The sequence below is a fragment of the Meleagris gallopavo genome, chromosome 10 (genome assembly GCF_905368555.1).
Source record: "Meleagris gallopavo chromosome 10, MGAL_WU_HG_1.1, whole genome shotgun sequence".
Taxonomy (NCBI): Eukaryota; Metazoa; Chordata; class Aves; order Galliformes; family Phasianidae; genus Meleagris; species Meleagris gallopavo.
The window spans coordinates 12,152,364-12,173,620 of NC_139413.1; the positions used below are offsets into that span (position 1 = coordinate 12,152,364).

The 21,257-nt window shown below is 35.8% G+C and overlaps 1 protein-coding gene across 1 annotated transcript in view; it reads left to right on the forward strand.

Moving 5' to 3' along the window:
• The window catches only part of DPYD (dihydropyrimidine dehydrogenase), a 317,439-nt gene that overhangs the window by 18,978 nt on the left and 277,204 nt on the right, over window positions 1-21,257 (forward strand). The window contains exon 2 of the mRNA XM_085231702.1: window positions 2,024-2,134. Coding sequence (XP_085087828.1) covers window positions 2,024-2,134 — 111 coding nt within the window. The remainder of the gene's footprint in view (window positions 1-2,023; window positions 2,135-21,257) is intronic.

Here is a 21,257-nt window from a genome sequence, read left to right on the forward strand (position 1 = left end):
AATTTTCCTTTCTGACAGTTAAAAAGACTCAAAAGCATTTGCATTACTTTTCCATTCAAGCAGTTAACTTCTGAGTTATTTTTAAACATCAGGGACTTCTAGCTGAAATAGTTACCTAGGTCAGCAATCCCAGATCTAGGCAGAATATTATTTAAGTAGCGGGAATATAAGCAATTTTTATGTTGTATATGTGATTTAGTATGTTCTTAATAGTGTGCCAAATTTATTTCAGATTTAATTCTGGAACATACTGGACTATGCAGTCCTTTTGGATTTCTGCAACTGTTGCTCTTGGAGCCATACTCCTGTTGCAGAATTCCAACAGGAGCAAACATATGGGGATTCTTCCGTCCTTGGCTTGCCCCACCATTTGTTCCACATTTTAAACCAACTGGTGCTGTACCCAGTGGAGTACATCTGTTACGGTTTATTACTAGAAATTTGCAATTCATTTCAGAGCTTGCTAAAATAATTATAATATTCATGGCCAAGAGTACGGCATTAAGCAATTACAAAAGATAGTAGGCAAGATTTTGCTCAAGTGCATGCGTGATTCAAGACCTACTGTCCAGTTTGGGTAATTTGGGCATTCACTGGCCTATCAGCAGTGAGTCAGATGTGCTCTGACAACTGAGTTTGATCAGCTTGAGAAATTAATGTAGCAGCAGAGATGCTGTAAGTGACATCCCTTATGTGAATGTCCCTGCTCTGTTTTAATTAAGAATGAAAGAAATTAGCATAAACCACCACTGAATGCAGTTGGTTGCCACATCTTGTCTGAGATATTCAGCTGGGGAACACTGAGATGGTGCAGAACCTATCCTGCTGGGATTGTGGAGCTGCATCTGTTTACACCCTGTAAGCACCTTCTTAGAATGCTACCTCTTTGCCTTAAAAAGCAACAACAACAAAACAACCCAAACACAGGGAGAAAAAATACACACCCCAAACTCCTAAAAACCCAAACCACATAAACATCAATGCTAAATGCAATGCGGGTTGCTTTTTCATCTTTATCACCCACACAAGCAGATGTACTCAAGTGAACTTTGAAAATCAGGAAGCATTCTGGTATACGTAACCTATCATATTTGTCAGTTTCTGTCTCTAGCTCTATAAGTCAGTCTTGCATGTCTCTGATGCGTAGCAACTGTGAGTACACCCTATTCACTGCCGCGTAGCTGTATGGTGCTAATGTGGAATTTTTTTAAAGGAAATCTTAGAAAAAACAATTTCAAAAGCTACCACAAAGAATATGCCTGTTTTGGTTCTCTATCTCAGATCTGATTCTTGATCTGTCACTTGCATACTGTTCACACTTGCCCTTTGAATTGTACGAGGTCAGTTTTGCTACAGAAACCTGTCATTTGCCTAAGCTGAAGAAAAGCTTGAGTTCCAAAAGGCTGACTTAATTTTTTGAGTTAGTCTCTAATGAAAGACTTTACAAAGTTCAGTTTGCCCATGTTTTCTGACTACAACTGTCACTTAAAAGTACTGCTGTATTCCAGCATTTGTGTCCTTGCAAGTGAAAACACTGAAGAAAGGAAGATTTGTAATGAGGGTAACTCATCAGGTCAGCATGTGCAAAAGCAAGTTCTTGTGAAGGAAAAGCTAGAGGTCATACTGACATGATAAAATGTGTAAAAACAGCATGAGTGCTTTAAAATCTTTTTACATGTTTCGCTTTGCTGAACAATTTATTTTGGAGCATTATAATGAAGCAGAATCACGTTTCCATTTGGCCTAGGTTAGAAACATTGGGAGGTGGAAATTGTTATCATAGGGATGGCTGGCTGCTGGGTGTAATGCTGCTTTATAGATATCCCAGGAATACCTTTTAAACATTCGGAAACTAAGCTTTGTGGAAAATGAAAATTTAAACAGATTCCTGTGATATTATGCTAAAATACTGTTGTTCTGGTTTTACATAGCAGTGTAAATGAGTATTTGGTGTGATTTAAGAAGCTTCATTTTTAGAAATTCAAATCTGTTTTTTTTTGTATTTTCTCTTTTCTTTCTGCAGAACCTGTTGGCTTTAAACCCCCGAACGCAGACTCATGCGACTCTTCATTCAACTGTAACAAAGAAACTAGTCAAGAAGCATTGGAAAAGGAATTCTGACAAAAGTTGTTCTGTAAGTAGACATTTATTATTGCATCTGAAATATGCAACAAATTATTGAGGCTGAAATCTCAGTTGTGTGGGAAATTCAAACTTGAATTTCCTGTGGTGTTCTGTAGCCAAAGTTGTCTTCTGGCTCTGCTCCTGCAGATAAATTGTTACTGATGAGCAATTTCCTTCTTCAGAACTAGTACATGCCATACATCTTTCTTTTTTGGGGAGCTGGTGTAATCTTTGAAGCAACTTGTTTCCCTCTTGTTCTGGAGACAGATCAGTCTTGAGCACCTGTGATTGTGGCATCCAGCTCACCACTTCCCTGAGCCCTGCAGGACTGCTTGCCCTGGGTTGCCAGCATTGGCTGCCTTCTTCCCACTCTGCGTGGCTGCTGCCTGCTTGCTCCTTTTGTTTCTGTTTCCCATGAATAACTCCAGGAAGAATAGTACTTCTGTTTTTTTTTTTTTTTTTAATGAGTTATAACTATTCATTCAGTGCAGAAATAGGGAAACAATACACAGTTTTATGTATGTGTATATATAAACATGCCATATATGTACATGAAGACGTATATATTTTATAAATATATGAAACTGGTATTAAAGCACAGTTCTCTATTTTTAAATTTTTTACTTTGTATTTTTTCAGAAAATAGGTATTGAAATAAATGTATTTGCATTATAAAATGGCTGTAATGTTCAGAATTTCTGCCATTAAATATCACCTTTTTCTTTCTAGGTATTTAGATTCCTAGTCTCAGTGTGATATTTGGCTAATCCAATCAGACATGGTTGTCTCTTTGATCTCTTGACTGATTAGAAGGTTTGCAGGGCTTTTACGGTCTTCCTACAGATTCTGTTAGATAATCCTCTAAATTCAGAGGAGTAAAGTCCTACTTCCAGAGTACTGTTTCTGCATCTCTAAACTGTTTCCCTCGTGTACAGAATTGTGATGTGTTTTAATAGTGTTAACCTTCTGTGACTAATTTGGGTCAACTTGAAGCTAATTTTTTTAAAAATAAAATTTTCTCAAAATAAATCCAGTATAAATAAAAAAAAATCTCAAAATAAAGAAATCCAACAAATATTTGTGGGGAGAAGCAACCTAGGATATCCTTAGTATTCCAGCCTTCCTCTATTAATAATTATTCCAGCTTTGTAAATCAATTACATGAATCTCTGTGTTACTGTAGCTAACATTCCTATTTTCTTATTTGTTAGTTTAGGTTTTTCCCAGTTGTTACAACAGTAACATAACACTTGGGTTTGTGAACAGGGATGATTTCTTTAAGATGTCCAGTGCAGTTATTGCCCACAACTGTTTCTGTGCTGTGCAGGTAGTTGAGCTTCTCAGTAAGCAGCTCCTGGGCAGTTTACATACTGATGTTTTCAGATGATCTGAAATCAATACTGAGCTCCTGTGCTTTCAGAAACTTTGATAAGAGGCTTAGGTATCCATGCTGTAGGGGAACAGACACCTCTGCAGTAACCTCATCAGCTGTTCCTATGGAAATTATTCGTTACATAGTTGGTTAAAGCTCCAGTTATAATGCACATATATATATCTTTCTGATGTTTTGTTCACACATTTTCTAAAGCTCTTAGCTTTTAAATTTGTTACTGTCTCTGACTTTTCCATTTGATCTTTGTACATTCAGTTCATAAAATCTGGATATTTAAAGATTTTTTTTTGGTAATTGAAAGTGCCTAGCTTTTTAGAAGCTCCCTATCTTCCCACATTCCTACTTTTATTAATGTGTACCTCCTTGTCTTAAAAGTTTTTGAAGCCCTAAGGCCTGAAATTATTGGGCCATGCAAACAGCATGGATCTTGAGTTCGTAACTAGTTTGTATGTCTTGGCTGAATTTGATTCAGAAGACATTCTGAATGTTCTCAAATATAGAGATGGTATTTCTTAATTGATTTACAATCTATGTAGAGTGCTCTGAAAGCAATGACTCTTATGTCATAGAATCATAAAGGTCGAAAAGACCACTAAGATCGTTTAGTTCAACTGTCAATCCATCACCACCACGTCACTTAATGGGACATCTACCTGTTTCTGCATAGAGGAATTCAAGGACACACCTCTGCTTCATATGCACTTCCATGTCAGGCACTGCTTTCTCAGGCTACTCCTTTTCTGCCATCTGTCATATGGCAGCAAAATGTAATGGAATAATGGTAGGAAGGTTCAGTCACTCCTGCTGTTCCACCAACATCTTCCTCTTATGTTGTGGGCCAACATCATAAAATAGGAAGTACTACTTTCAGAGCAGCCCTCATAAGAAGCAATTTGGTTTGGAATTCTGCATTACTGCGTGGAGATCTGTGAGGGCAATGGCACTTTTACATTCTCCAGGTCATCACTGGTAAGTAGGCAAAAACAATAAAATGCTTTCCTGGCCTTCTTAAAGTATGAAAACTATAATGTAGGAAAGGGTATATAGAGCATAATTCTTGTTATAGTCTAAAGAACTATTGGCGGTAACAATTGCACCTCTTAATGGACAGGTCAGACTCTTCTGAAAGACCACAGGAGGAAGTGTACTACTTTGCATTTCCTTAAAATCTGAATTTGTCTTTCAGCTTTGGATTCTTTTGAAACGTGGCTGATGCTGTCTTAGCAGAATTACTGTGAGAGGGAAGGTGGGAGTATGAAAATACAAAACTAATTAAATTAACAGCTCTCAAAACTCTGAACAAAAGCTGCATCTGCTGAGGCATGCACACAGTGACTTGGTAATGTCTAATGTACTTCCAGATGGCAGACTTAAATATTTCTTCAGAATAATTATACAAGTGAAATTTTAACTCCTCATCTGCTCTGAGACACTGTTGCCCATTAAATGAGTTTTGAAGAGGAAACAGTGTCAGTGTTTTTCATTAGTACTCTTCAAGGATGGCCCAGTTATACTTTCAGTAAGTGCTGTTGTTTATTTAGTGTGTTTAGCAACCAAATTTTGTTGTGAAAGTGATTTATTGCTGTAGATACACAATCATTCAACTTCAGAAATTTTGTCAACTTTAGATCAGAGTACATGGGTCACCCTTGGTAGCAATGCTAAACCTAAACATTAGCTCTGAGTTGGCATCTTCAGAGTCATGCTGGAAGGTGGCATAAATTTCAGGAGTGTGTCTGGGGAAAAAAGATCACTTTGTCAGAGGAAATTCAAGGCAGAAAAGTTCTGAGGTGCCTATACTGACAGTAGATCTTTGGAAAGGATGGTAAATTTAGGTCACATCAGATCATCAATTTCATAGATAAAACCTGAGCAAAGGAATGAATTGTGGATGCTGTGGGTTTTTGATTCTGGTGATACTTCAATTTCAAGATTTTCCTCAGGAATTCAGGATTGTTTTAGATATCAGATTTATGTTTCTATTTATGATTGCCATCTTGCTGTTCTTCAATTCTGGTAAGCATTTTATGCTTGACGACTACTCAGGAGCTAGCAGGGCACTTACTGTGCCCATTTGCATTACAGCTAGCACCATGCTTAAGTCCTTGCTTGTGATTAGGGTTTCTAAGCATTATGGGCTAAAGTCTGCTTGTATGTGTACATGCGCAGATTTGTGGCTTTTGTACAATTTTACAGAAATGTTATAAATTCACTTGTTGCTGAATAATTCAGTAGGATGTTGTATTGCAGCATTTTTTTTTTTAAGAGACAACTTGTGGTACCTACTTAGTGTAGAAGATGGTACAAATCTATCTATATATTCAGAATTTCTTCAGATTCTGCATTAAAAAATAATAGTAGAAGTTGCTCCAGATGGAAGAGTTGGAAGTATTTCAACTAAAAAGACAAAAAGGAAATGGGGTTTAAATTGGTTTGTAGCTAATTGCCATAGCCTGTAACAGTATTGATTTTCTGGCAGTAGTAGCATTGTTCTTTGTCCTTACATTTGCTGAGCCTGATCAACATTTTGGAACATGAGCTTTTCTTTTTTGAACAAAATAACTTTTAAGCTCAGATTTTTTTCCTTAATGACATCATTTTGGGGCAAGACTCTCTCATTGTTCTGTAGGTCATTCTAGTCATCAAAGAGAACCAGTTTCTTTGCCTTGTCTTCTGTGCAATGTTATGATGCAGCTATCAGATTGGTTTGTGCTGAGACCTGCGCTTAGCTGTAAGATGTAACAGATTATGTTGCTCTTTAACTTCAGAGGATGTTTACTCCCTTTAAAACAGTAATAATTAGGGGGTAAAATTTCAAACTACTTTTAATTTTGGCAGCATTTCAGTGGCTGTCACTGTTGCATATGAAAATCTGTTAAAAAAAAAAAAAAAACAACAACCTTATTTAAAGTACAAAAAAGTTTTTTGCTATACAGATTTCTGTACTTGTGTAGGAAAACATGGATGTAAATGATTATCTCACAACTATAATCAATTTGTTACCCTTAAGTATTGCATTACAGTTAGATGGAAAAATGTCATGTGATTGTTGTGCCCAATCAGATATCACTGAATAATTAAGTTAGCAGTTCTTGTGTAACTGATGGGTGGAAGCAGAAATAGTGCAAATTGCAAACAGATATGAAACCTGGTTCATCAGAGCCTAAAATCAGGAACCTTAATGAATAAATACTTTCTCAATGAATAATATGGCCATTTCTAGACTTGTATTGATGAAAGCGTATATATTTATAAATAAAAAATCTCACATATTGTAAAATAGAGAACACTCATTAACAGAAATCAACTCAATTATATATATAATCTAAATGTGTAGTTTACCTTCGCAAATATTTATTTTTGTCTTCATTGCGTATGAATATGTAAGCTTAGCTCTTTTCTGAATGGATATACAATGGCAGATGTCTCTCTAATCGCTGCTCTATTCAAACATTAATTGGTAGAACATATGTAGAAATCTACTAGTCTGAATAGGTATGGGATAGCAGCAGTCTTTTTAATCACATCACTATTCAACCACTAATTGGTGTGATGATTAAGGGACATTAGAGGGAGCACTTTGACATCTGATTCTTTGAACTGATGTCTGCTCAGACTGCACTGTATTCATCATGGCCAGGCTGATTTCTTAAATAAAATGCTCTGATTCCCAAATGTGGAAAATATTGCATTAGGTTCTATTGAGGTGATTAGGGAATTTGAGAATGATTCTTTTATATAACTAGTGATTGACTGTATATGCACAAACTATTCATATGAATAATACATGGGTTACTTTGAGTATCAGAAAGAGATAAGAAGTAACATCAAGAGATTTTCTCTTTTCTCACAGTGTCAATAATTAAATATTAATACACATTTTAAAATGTACCAGTTTAATCATTTAGCAGTCAAATTCCTGCTCATGCATTTTTTAGATTAACTAATTACTCTGCATTTCCTCGTATCGATACCATATGCTGGCATTTGCAATCATTTCAGTAGAATAAAGTAGTTTACATGTTTATATATGATAACATTTATCCTTGCTCAAAGAAATGCATATTATAATCCTTGAATTTTCCGTTTTATATATATTTTATAAATCTTAACTTTTTAAAATAATTATTCTAGACTATGTTGTTATAAGCCAATAATAAATTAGTCTATTTAAAAGCAATATCCGGTGAGTGTACGAGTAGGTTACTGAAAAAAACCTACTTTTCTGTCAATTGCCGAAAAGCGTTCTTGGATATCTGGAGGAAAGCAATATACTAATCTACTAGTGTAATGTTTGGTGGGGTCAGGGAAATGGAGAAGGAGGAAATATCAAACATTTTAAAAGGTGAGATAAGAATTTAAAACTCAACAGAAATTGAGGAGTTAGCATTGAAGCCATAAGTTAAATACCAATCTAAGTAAATTACTTCTCTTAGTTTAATTCTTACTTCTCATCTATATAGAACATTCTTCTCATTTCTCATTCTTTGCTAATTGAAATCTTCTTAGTGCCTTAGCTTTCTGAATTTATTCCTTGAGTCCTTGTGCAGTTCAATTGTGCTTAGAAATGTATATACTTAAGTGCGTATCTTAGTTTCCCTGCTTTCATGATTTTGATTTTAAGGCCATAGGGTAGGTGTGGTATCGTCACAAAAGTCTCTTAAGCACATTTTTTTTTTCTTAACTGTGCTCAGAGATAATTTTGTGTATTTAGTTTGTCTTTTGGGTTTTGCCCTTTATTTTGCTTTTTTTATCAATCAGTATATCTTTCAGCTGATCCAAGATGATCTGTGAAGTCCACTGTTTTCATCCTGTTATCCTCACAACTTCTATGCTTAATGTTAGTAGAGAGGCAAATTATTGTAAGACAGTTGAACTTTCTATATTCAGTCTGGGAAAAAAAAAAACAACACACATTCTAATAATGGTAAGATGCAGATACTCCTTGATGTAATAACCGACAAACTTCAGTCATTAAATCAGAAAGATAAAGTCATGTGTCAAGCTGAGTGGACTGTAGTCTTAAATTTAGCAAGGATTAATGTTCTGAATAGACAGTCACACAAAACAATGTTAATCAAGCTTTTTAAACAGAATAAGCAAATTTTTTAAGTTATTATTTTTTAAGACTTAGGAGATGAATCTATTCAGATCTTTGAACTGAACTAAGGGCATGAATTTTGAGAAGGTTGTTATTTTTGTGAAATATGTAAAAAATTATTTGGAATCAGCATCCCAACTTGTAAGGAAGAGTTTCAAACTAATGTGGGAAGCAGTTTCCGAAAGAATATTAAGAGTATGATAAGTCAAGGGGGGAAAAATGGGATTGATAGGCAAAGCAAGAAGTACTGAAGAAAAAGTGATAACTTTGAAAAGTCAAGTTGATTCACACCTGGCAAAAGAAATTAAAACAAATAGTAAAAGGTTATTCAGCTATATAAAACAAATAGTAAAAGGTTCTAAAGCTATATGATTTGAAAGAACAAGGAAAACCTGTGCGAAGATAAGATTATATGTCCTAAGTATTGTCTGAAATCTTTTTAAGCTGTTGTCCCATTTCCAATAAAATGAGACTAAAACAAGAGATGGCTAATGGGCAAACAAGTTCAGAAATGGAAATTACCCTAAGCAGGCCAGAGGAAAACTTGAGAAGTTTAATCTCTGAATTCAATAGGACAGAAAAATGACCATAAAAAATCACAGAAAAATTAACATTTGAAATTTCAGGCTTAAGTGTGAGACTGTTAAATAAATCAAGCTGTGTGCTTTTGCATGTATTTAAAGAATAGTCAACCGTATCTCTCTATATAAAAAGAATTGACAGGCAGCTGTAGCTCCATTAGTCTTGTATTAGAATCAAATGCAAGATAAAGCATAATACATTTTGCTTTCTTGGCTCTTAAGGGTAGAATGTGACGCAATGACAAGCTGATGGGTTTTTTTGCCATTTTAAGTATCATCTGCTTGGATTAGTATAGTAATGTGGATAAGGACCTGGTTTAAGGAAATTACACTGTCTACTGCTGAAAAAGCTGCTCTTGGGCTTTTAACAGAGCTTGTTGAAGGATCGGTTTTCAGATTCATATCGTTTAATATTTTTATTAATGAGCTTGACATAAATATTAGGAGCACGTTACAAAAAAAGTCGACAGGAATTGTCAATACAAAGGAAGTAGAACATCATAGGAAAAGAACTGTGTAACACTGGAGTTAGAATAATAATAATAATAAAAGGTAAGAATAGATTTTGTAGTGCAATTAGGAGACTGTGCAGCCAAGCGCTTGAGGATAAGGATGACTAGGAGTTAATAGTTGAAATTAAGAGAGAAGGTGATTTAGAAATACCAGTTGATTATAGGGTGGTTGTTCCATCAACTGGATGAGAAGGCAAAAAAGTCAAGTGTGGTGTCGGGGTAATCAGATCTACTGCTTCTGGTGGTGCTAGGCACATAAGTTATTATTTTCAGTCATCCCAGTAAACTGTCGAAGTTATCCAGGGGTTGTTTATTGAGATGAGATTAGAAGAGTGTGGATAGTGTAGCAGAACAAAACTATACACTGCTGTGCTCAGGGAATTATGGATTTTTTTTATGATTTGTAGGTAACATTAGCATAATAACACAAAGATACCCTTTTGCTGCCAGAAAATAAAGGCTGAGGGTGAATATGTTGCTAATGTTCAGAGCAGAGGTATGCTGTGCTGTGGCCTCGCTGTAGTGGTAATGGTGAAGAGACATCTAACTGCACGTGGAAAAGATGACATAATGCAACTGAACGCGAAAGCAGGAGAGTAAATCCATTAGCACAAGTTGTCACTTTCAGTCTCGTATTTTAGAGTTTTGTACCATAGATGTCTGACATGGCATGCTCACGGTTATTGCATAGTTTTTCTGTGCTGATTGCTATCTGTCAAAAGAGGATATCTGTAGAATACAGATGAATAAATGGCTTTTAAATCACTTAAGATACCAAAGTGACGAGTGCCATTGAAACAATCACAGGAAAAATATGTTCTGCCTTCAAGTATGGTTTTGAATGGTGTTTAATTAATAAGGCCACACACAGCACAAAAAGGCTGCATGTAAAGTACGAAGCTGCGGGGCTGCTGATGAGATGAACACTGTTCCTAGTCAGACAGCAATTCTATGTTAAATAGCATTTTGTCATGTAATTAACCCTCTGTTTTAAAGCATGTGTTTGAAGGGGCCAAAGCAAGTTTTGGAAGAACAACACTTTAAAGCTATTTTTGAATTTAGGTAATTGACACAGTTTGCTTTTTGATGGCCTGTATCACTTAGAGTTTTGCTTCATTCTTCATCCAGCTCCGTGTAGCCTTCAGCCTTGAATTCCTACAGGCACTGCTGTGGGAATAAGATTAATAAACAGGAATTTTCTACCTGAATGTTAGGTTGTCCTGTGTGAATTGTTTTGCTTGAAGTTTCTACTTGTTATGTAATGATTTGTAGCTGTATGATGTAGACTGATACTGTTAAATGTTTTTTTAAGATGTGTGTTCCAATTCATGTTCTTTTAAATATCTACCAGTACTCAGCTATGCAGACATCAAATTGCTTTGAGGCAGATTTAGTTATGTCAGAAATTCCCAAGAAATAGCACCGATTTTGATGCCCTTCATAAAGATGGATGTTAGCTGAATATTTTTTGCCATTCTTTAGGACTTCATCACAGATGGGTGCTCAGCTAAATTATGCATTTATCTTCTGCCGTAGCATTTCTTATTCCATGACTCCCATTCCAGAAGTCCTAATACCCTTAAAATGTTAGTTCCTAGGAAAAACTTTTATTTCAATCCCAAAATTAAAGACTTCTCTTTCTAAGAAGTTGCCACCGACTGGATGGAACCTTGCACTGCTGTGGAACAAAAGGACAGGGAAACTTAGTACCTATCCTTGAAATCCTCTGTTTGGCTGATGCTGAAACCACTGGCATTTTTAAAAGTACTTAAAGAGCATTTGTTTCTATCTTTTGAAGACTGAGCCCAGCAAACTTTTTTTTTTTTTTTTTTGAATGGAAGAGAGAAAGAATAAAAAGTAAAGCTTAACTTTTACTTCTGTCATAACTGAAGTAATTGGAAATAAGATATTGAATGGCTTTTAAGATTCTTCCTAACAGCTCTAGGGACAGACTTCACTTCCTTAATAATTTCACTGTTATTTTCAGGCTTTATAGTGCCTAGGCCACTTTCCCATCATGTACAAAAGGAATTACACACTTTCTTCAGTGCAAAGCTTTCAGCTAAAGCTATGCAGGAGTGTAAGAAGACAATGAGCTGTAGCCTCTAAGGCTTTCCCAGGAGTTGTACAAGAGCTTAAGTGTATCTATCGCAAAATTCTGTGAGAAATATTTACATTCTTCTTCACAACTGTTGTACCATTGGTGGTATTAGTAATCTATGAGTGCATTGCAGCATAGTTGAGAAAGCAGGAGGCAGCCCCCAACAATTCATTGTGGTTTTCTGTGGCAGCACAAGTGGTGCTGTTTGTTCACTCTTGGGAGTTTTTCCTTCTTACTTAGGCTCTTTCTGCACTTACCTGCACCCATGAGTGGCAGTTGGTGTGGGACCCTCTGTGGATGCTTTTAGGAGGCACCAGGCCTTTCTAGGTGCCCCATGAGTGATTTGGTTCTGTTGTTCTGCAGCTGTGTGTCCTGCTTGAAGCTGTTTTATGGTGGCGAAGGGAGCACAGAGCTACAGGAGTGGGATAAAAGAATGCATTAAGGAAAACAAGGCAAGGGAAAGCTGTGACATAATGAAACAGAACAGAAGATGTGAAATAATTAGAAGGGACTGGGGAAAATTTAAACAAGGGAAAATAGAGCAGTAGGGGAAAAATCCAAAAAATCCAAGTAATGAAGGAGGAGAAAAAGAGAAGAAAAGAAAATGACTGGATAAAAATTAAACACTGAAAGCTCAAACACTGCATACATGAGGGAAATAGGAAAAATGCTGCATAAGAATAAGACTTAAAAATTGAACGTAAAGATGTTTTCAGGAAGAAAAAGAAAAAATTTGGTAATTATGTTTAAGAGGATAATTTTTGTTTGCTTTGCCATTGCCCTGATCTTTCCTATTGCTCTGCTAGCACATGTGCAATGGTTGTGGAGATGCTCAGGAGCAAGAGGTTGATTAATAGGTCCAATATTAATTGTAGAGAGGAAAAATACTTCATATTAAGATTTTGTGCTATTTAGAAAATATTCTGTGGTGTAAGTTTGAAAATAGCATTTTCAAAACTAGGTTATTGCTTTTTATTGTAAAATGTGGGTAATTGCACTGAGGGCACCAGGATAAGCTCTGGTTGCAGGAAAGGAATGGCGTGCTCAAATTCCCCAAGTTAAACACACAAGCAACAATTCTGTCCTGTTCAGCATTCTGGGAACTGAAAGCCCCTTTCTGGCAATAGCTGGCCCTGCTTCTAGACTTGAAAATAACGTAGTTGTGTGAGGAAAATGCTATGGGAGAGCGAAGAGACCCCAGCAGGAGCTGTGCTGCCTACCCAGCTGTTCAGTTTTGTTGTGTCTTGAAGGTGAGACCGAACTGGACTTCTCCAAACAGTGCTTATAGCAGGGAGTGTTGCTCTAGGCTTCTCTTCTGTAAAATGGATGCACTTGGTGCCTGAGAACTGAAGGAAGAGGGTTTGCGCAGTGCTGCATGGTGTGTTGGTGTTGCTCACCCCATCTTGAATGCAGTAGTTTTAAAGATACTAACAAAGACAGGAATACTGAGTGTCTAAAAGCAGGCCAGAACAGTTTGGAGAGGAAAGCTATTTAGATGGCAACATGAAATCTTCCAAAGGAAGGACAGTAAATGGAGCACAGAACTGAAGAGGACACAGCGTAATATTGAAGTGGATTGTTAGGTGCTGTAGGTGGTAAGTGGACTTCAGACCTGAGGCTATAATACTTATCCTGGGTGTTTTCAAGTGCCATGTGAATAATAATTTTAATTTTTTGAAAGCTTTTATATTCAATAATTCCACTGCTGTGGATAAAAACTATGAGAGTACCAACTTACGGAGTCTCTCTTATAGGTGGGATTATTTCCTTAAATTCTTGGTCATTCCATTTCTTTAAAAACAAATAACAGGAGCAAATAAAAAGGAGTTGGGCTTTTGAGTATGTGTTTTTTCTTGTGCTCTTTGTTGAAGGTCAAGAGCACAATTTGTTTCTGTGCATTTCTATCTACATTTTTAAGATTCTTTTTTTCCATGTTATGAGCTCTGTAAATATTGTTCCTCAATATTATTCTGCTCTTCACGCTCCTTATTTAATCTCTGTAAATCAGGGGAACAATATTTGCTAAAGCAGAATAAAGAATGCCGAAGGAAAAGCAAGATCTGTTGAGGTACAGGAAAATACTAGGAGGGTGTATAGTATTTAGGTATTTGTTTTCTTGATAAATTTTATTAAGTTTTCATTGTCAATTGAAAATAGTGTATTTAGAAATTTTGTGTAGAGATTGTCTCTCTAAGGCAGCCTGCAAGCCCTAAAAGAATTAAATTGTAAATTCATGCTGCAAGCATTGGAAAACCTGAGGATTCAACTGTCAAGGGTTGGTCCCAGGCAGCATCTCGAACAGCTTCTGTGAAGGCCCTCATGAGGTGCTCAGCCTTTCCAATAGGAAGAAGGCAGAGCAACAGTCTCATTAGACAGCAGTGTCCAGACGAAGATCTTATCATATTCTAAGAGAAGATGTGTTTTGCTCCCTGCTTTGTGACCGCATCCCACGCAGGGAAGCACTCGTAAGAGCATCTGTTTGGATGCAGAAGGACGAGTAGCTTATGGCCAAGTCCTCCCATTCCACTACTGAGCAACTTATCATTTCTTCTAGGAAGAGGAGGAAAAAAGTGGGAGAGGTGTTTTCCTTTTTATTTTCAGAGTTTTGTCTTTTAAAGCTGAGTCATGGGGGAGCAGCATTACAAAATGTCTTTAGTGGCATCACCTGCACTCTGCTTCTTTTGTTATTTCCAGCTGTGCCTCTGCTGTCTTGCATGACTCCAGATTTTTAACCTTTTTGAGTTCTTTCGTAGGCTATTCTGTGTTGTGTGGTTGGTGCTTTCATTATGTCTTCACTCATCTTCCCTTTATTTACTCGTCTTCCCCATATTGCTCTTATCAGATGTATTGTTATTGTCGAAACACGTGGGTCTGTATCTGCTTTGAAAACAGCAGGTTGAATGCAAACAAGATTCCATACCTCATGTGAACACAAAGGCTGTTACAAATTTGCCACTTGAAATTTTGCATGGAACAGCATGAAAGGGAAGTTTGCAAAATGCCATTTCAGATCAGAAGAACTTTCATAGTCCCAATAACATTGCAAACTAAAAAGTCATGTATGTTTAGTAAGTAATCTTCCAGATAATTACCTGTGTTTAAGGACTATATGTATCACTTCTTAAGCTGAGGGAACAATACAAACTCTGAAATTGTTAGCTTCCACTTCAAAATTATGTGAGCAGTATTTCTCGTAATTAATAACAAAATACATTTGCAGAATTTCAGAAAGTACCACATGCGCTGGAGTTTCAATCCTGCCTTACCAGTATTTTTCTGTTTGTGGAGAAAATGTGTTATGTTTTTGTGTGTCTCAAAAATATTCCTGTAAAGAAACAGAAAAGAACTAATATAGTTATGCTAAGGAGGCATTGATTACAGCCTCCCACAGTTCTACTTAATATTTTTCTCGATTGATTTTTATTTGATTGCTAACACTTAGGGATGGTTTTCTGTTGGAAGTCTGCTATTTTTGGTATATTAATATACTTATTTTTCAAAGAGCCTGTCTGGCCAATGTGTCTATGTCACATGATGGAAAAAATGGCTGTAACAAATGTTCATATATTATGAATGGCATGCTGTCAATGTTATGTAAATACCTGAGCGCTCAGTATACTTCAGATATTAAGAATATATGTTTTTTAAAAATACACATCTTTCCTTTGTAAGCAAGTGCTCAGTATCAGTTTTAAGTTGCTTTATCACTGTTTGGGCTGAACCCTTTGAGAATGAGTTGCAACAAATGGAATGGAGGAGCTTAGGTGATATGGTGTAGACTCTAATATCTTCTAGATAGAATCAATCAGTCCTTTTCCTTTCTTGTTTAGCTTTCAACAGTGCTCCGTAGATGAAACAAATGCTATTAACCCTTTGGAAACCCTTTGGCATCTGTTTTGTTTAGTTGCTCAATGCAGAGATAGTTTAAAGGGCTTCCTATGTGAAATTCTGCTATTGGCTACTGAATAACTTTAATGAATTGTTGTACCAATGTTATAATAAATGCAACAGAAAGACATTTTATCCTATAGCAGATGGGTGCTTAAGTCTGTGAGAGGAGATCAATGGAACCATTTAGCTTTTTGTGTTGCTTCAGTGTAGAAAGACAGTCTGTTCCAAATCAAGAGAGGTCTGGTAAGAGTATTTCATAAGGTTTTATTGTAATAAAGCACAATGTTACATGAGTTCACATCAAAAGAACTAGATGTGCTGTTCCAAATTTGTAGCAGTTGTATATTAGTCTGTTTTTAATAATTTTTCTTTTCCATGTAATCCTATTTAATTAGATTCTACTCTATCTGTTGTTTCAAGACTCGATAAACAGGAGTCTTATATACCAGCTGCTAAAGCAGGAGTTACTGTCTAAATGATATTCACAATGAGTATTTGGAAGGTTTACAATTATACCCTCGCTAATAAATTGTGCTATTTTCCCCAACACTTTTAAGTGCTAATCTTCAGAAGGCATTTTAAAATTAGCTAAAATTCTGTCAAGAGATTTACAAAAATTGTTAGCATGGAGATAATTGTCACAGTCCTTGGACTCCATCTCTGATTGTGTGTGTAAATCAGAAAATGTCAGCTGTGTTTTCCCTTAATAATTATCCTTGCTGCAATATATTACAGTTTAGATTACTATTACAATGTTGCTTTAGGTTTATAAAACACAAGACAGTTGTTTCTAAAGTTTTCTGCTGATAGTTCAGATTTCCAGAATAACACAAGTTTCCATATTGATCTATTGGTATTAACATTTTATATATAAATAAGAAGATCAATATGGAAGTAACCATTCTGCACTTTTTATACTGCCCCTAAAAAAGTCAGCTTTTGAAAAAGAAATCCTTTCTACAATATAGTCAATATTTTCAGAGGAGCAAGCTAACATGGCCAGAATTTGTGATGTGTGTAGTTTTTTTTTTTTTTTTTCTTTTCTGGAAATCTGTCATTACAGCCTACCTCCTTTAAAGGAAGCCAACCGAAACATCAGAGAGAGATGGCAATGTTCTTCACCATTTGAATCAGAGCGTTTCATTTTAAGCAATCCAAAGTCTAGATATGAAGACATTTGATGTCAAGATTTTAAAAACTGATTGTATGAGCATTAGAAAATTGATACACTATACTCTGTCAGAACTTTTCTAGTGTATTATAAGGAAAAATGAAAAAATGAGAGGAAAAAAGCGTTTTAGTACCAATAGAAAGAACAAAACAAGTGAGAGCTCTTCTGCTCTTCTAACTTTGTTGCTGTTCATTCCTTATGGTTTACATACAAACAATAAAACAGTTCAACAGTGAAAATGTGAGATTTATATTTACAAATAAGCTTCCTTAGAAATTTTCCTAAATTCATGTGGAAGCAGTAAATTCTAAGAATTTGGCAATTCTGCTTACCTAAAAACTTCTGTCTGAAAAGAGAGCGGGTGTGTGTGTGTGTGTGTGTGTGTGTGTGTGTGTGTGTGTGTGTGTGTGTGTATTTTAAGTAAGGCTTCTGATTTGGCAGTGTATCAACTAGGATAAAAGATCTACTCTACTTTGGTGTTGCAGGCTGTCTTAGAGTAGGTCTTATTCTGTTGTCAGATCAAAAGATTTTTTCTCAACTATCTAGAAATGTGTCCAAGACATTATCTGTAATACTAATGCTTTTGAAAGTCTTATATGAAGTATTCCAGGATAGAGCAGGATATGGGTTAGTATGATCTTGCTCTTATTTGGCTGGATGGAAGATTTGTAGTTGATTTGGATGGAAGTGGGGTCATTTTTATCAGAGCTGTATTGCAGAATGGGTGAGTTTAAATTGTGGTCATCTTGAAGGTTTTAGGCCTGTCACAGCAATGTTTTTGTGTTTCATGCTTATCCTCATTGGTGATACCTGGCAATAGACTGATTTTGGTTTCTGAGTTTTGTGTTAGACCCACTACCCCAAATCAACAATCGTCTTTCTCTGACACAGTCAAGCAAAGAGGGCTTTGCAGAAACACAGGAAAATAAGGAAACTAATCTGACAAACATTTAGAGTCTTTTTTTTTTTTTTTTTTTTTAAGTGTATGACTTCACTTTTTCCAGAATCCTAGAATTTTATTTAGAAATAGTGATTCTTTATATTTTCCAGTTGTGTGAGCTAACTGGTTAGATCAACAAGTGCCAAAAAGTATCAGTATTTTCAACTTGGTAGTTGCTGTCTTCAGACTTTTAAAAACAGAATACTATTAAGTTGATACCAGGATGTTACAATTATCAATTGCCATGTCTGAGAAAATACATTTATGAGCACATAGTCCCTCCTCCAAAAGCTTACTGTTTTTTTTTAACAAGAATAAGTTGAAGTAAGGAAAAAGTCATCGCTTTATGTTTATAGTAAAAGAAGCTTTCCAATTTGTGCATTAATTTTATTTCATTATCTTCATACACTCATTGTTCATCTTCCCGATTTCTGATTAGATGCTCCACCAGTACACTGTGTGAAATGCCACATACTTGTGGACATTTAGTGCACAGCTGCCTTTTTAACTAGTTATCATGTAGCTTTAGTTAAGATCTCAAATGATCAATAAGCTTTTCATTTATATGTATCAAAACTGTTCCCCTCTCTCTTGATTTTTGGCTCATTTGAAAACCTCAAAGTGTTTATGCTATAGGAAAAAAAGAATTTAGATTTTTGTGGCTTTTTGACATGCAGTGATAGTTTGATTTATGATAGCTGTGTCCCTAACTGTATCTGTCTACTTATTTTTCATCCTGAACGTCTCAAAGGTATTATTTAGTTTAGTGTCATACAGTACTATAAATCTGCCAACAGTGATAGCATACAGGGTGTATAGAGTAAAATAATTATTCAACTGCAGAGTTAAAATTTCTAGATGTTATCTATACCCAAAGAAATTAATTGGCTGTAAGCTTCTAAAATCAATTTTTTCATTGTTTGTATTTTGAATTTTCTACTTGAATTGTTGCTGGAAACTAAACACCTGGAGGTTTAATTGCTCATTATACTTAAATCTGTAAAGTATGACGGACCAAAACATTCTTCCCTTTGCAATATATATATACACATATTAATCTAGTTAGTAGCATGGTGTAGAAGAAATGCTAAGTCATGGCTTGAAGCAGTGATTGAGCACCTGGTGGAAGGTAGGGCCAACTCGGGAGCTCAGGTACATGTAATGCCCTTGGGTGACCAGAAGAGGTGGAGCTGGGATCCACTGCTTCCCTGACCTCATTTAAGGGCTGGCAGTGGGGGTAAAGGTATCTTGCTGGAGATCCCTTTGTATCTAAAGCCTTCCTAAAGTAAACAGCTTCTTTATTTCTGAGCTCATGGCTATTACATTTGAGCAAGTCCTCATTTGCTGCAGCCTTGCTACTCTGCTGCCGTTGCTACGCTTTACATCATGTTACACATGGATAATAGAATGTGTGTAGGTTTTGCTACTGATTTAAATTTAGTAATGTAAAACTGATCTTGGTCATGGTCTACTGAAGTTTCACCATTTGTGTTCTTCAGTGTATTATTGTGCTCAGAATGTCATACATATTGGGACCTTTCTTATTGACTGATATCCTTTTAAGAGGGTCTAGAAACATAGTGTGCAAACTGATGCTCAGACCCGTGAATAAACAACATTAATAGACATGTAGCTGTGCTTATTTTTAGTCTTTCAGACTTCTCTTATCATTAAGAGATCTGGATTACTGTATTACTGCACCTGTAACTGGAAAATAATAGTAGCTATTATCAGAAGTTACTTCTTCAGTACTTAAGCAGTAAGTGATTGTAATGTGAGGTCATCTTCCTTTAGAGGGTTTGCATCTGCCTTAGTGGTTAGGTCATTTTTTCCTAGCAGCAAAACTACAGGTTTTCCAGCTGCTGTACTTCGGATGAGAACTATTTAGGTGAAAGTAGCTGAGAAAGGTAAATGTGATATTGTCCAGAATAGTTTGTAAAATTGGTAAAAATTCATAATCTTGCCAAATGAACTATTATAACATTTACTATTTGAATCTTTAAACTATATTCCATTGCTTGTTCTGGGTTTTCTATTTACTTCCACATTCTTACGTGTTTTTTTTTTTTTTTTTTTTTTTGTTTTAAGGAATATTTGTGCAAATGTATGTGATTACGGAGTTTTCTTTAGGTACTGGCCACCCTTGTTGCCCTTCAACTGATTAATACAGAGTGGTCCATATAGGCAAATGAGAAACACCAACTGAAAAGGATTCAGTGACTTATTTTAGTGTTTCCCACTTAAACACCATCAGTTATTTTAGATTGTGGGATATAGAGAGGATTTAGTTCTGCTTGATAAAATCTGAGCTTTCGATCCTTTGTCAGTTCTCTACATGCTTTATATCATAACGTCAAGAGAAATGAACTGCATGATGCTCAGATTTTCCTGAACCTGTGGTGAGTTGCCAGTGGCACAAGAATGTTAATAAACGGGCTTTAGTCTTTCAGTGCTTGGAGCAATATTCCATATGTTGTTTCCCTTGATCTGTTTTCCTGAAGGATGTGAAATTTGATTGTATGCTTGCACAGATGCTCTCAGTTTAGTACTGATAAATCTGGATTTTGTTCTATATTAGCATTGTCAGTTTGGGTTTCTTTTGCATATTTTTAAATGAGCTTCCCTGTTTTGTGAAATCCCTTTAAGTTTTTGAGTAGGATTTGTCCATACAAAGGACATCTGATTGTAATATAAACAAAAATATCAGATTAGCCATAAGATTTACTTCTACTTAAGTCATGAATCGTAGGACAAGAGGTAATGGCCCCAAGTTGCATCAGGGGAGGTTCAGATCAGACATTAGGAAGAATTTCACCTCAGATTAATGAGACACTGGAACAGGCTGCCCAGGGAGGTGTGGGGTCACCAACCCTCAATATCTTCAAGGAAAGGGTTGATGCGGTGCTTAACCACATGGTTTACTGGTAATATTGGAGGTAGGTGGGCGGTTGGACTAGATAATCTTAGTGGTATTTCCAAACCTTAATGATTCTATGATTTCATTTTTGTACTGGAGAAGAAGAATGGAGAGTTCTGAATGTAGACTTCTTCATTTCTACTGTTCAGAAGCGTATTGTTGAAGAATTAAAACTTTGTATTAAAACATCTACAATTAAATTTAGAAATAACTGGACAAATTAAGATGCCTTCTTAGGTCATTGACAAATATCTAATTATTTCCTCTCCAGTAATGCTCTTGTAACTTCTAATTGAGTATAACTATAAAGAATCAATACACAAAAGAAATAATAGATAATTTACTGTATTTATTATAACTGTAGATATGGACTTCAAAATTAATTCAGATATTAAGACGAGTGAAAGCATATAACCAACTAACAGTTCACATGCTCTATCTAAAGATCCTGCTTAAAGAGCCTGATAATGCTGCCTTTCTAGTTGTTAGTGATAATAACTGTTAATGGTGCTTGCAACTTGTGTTG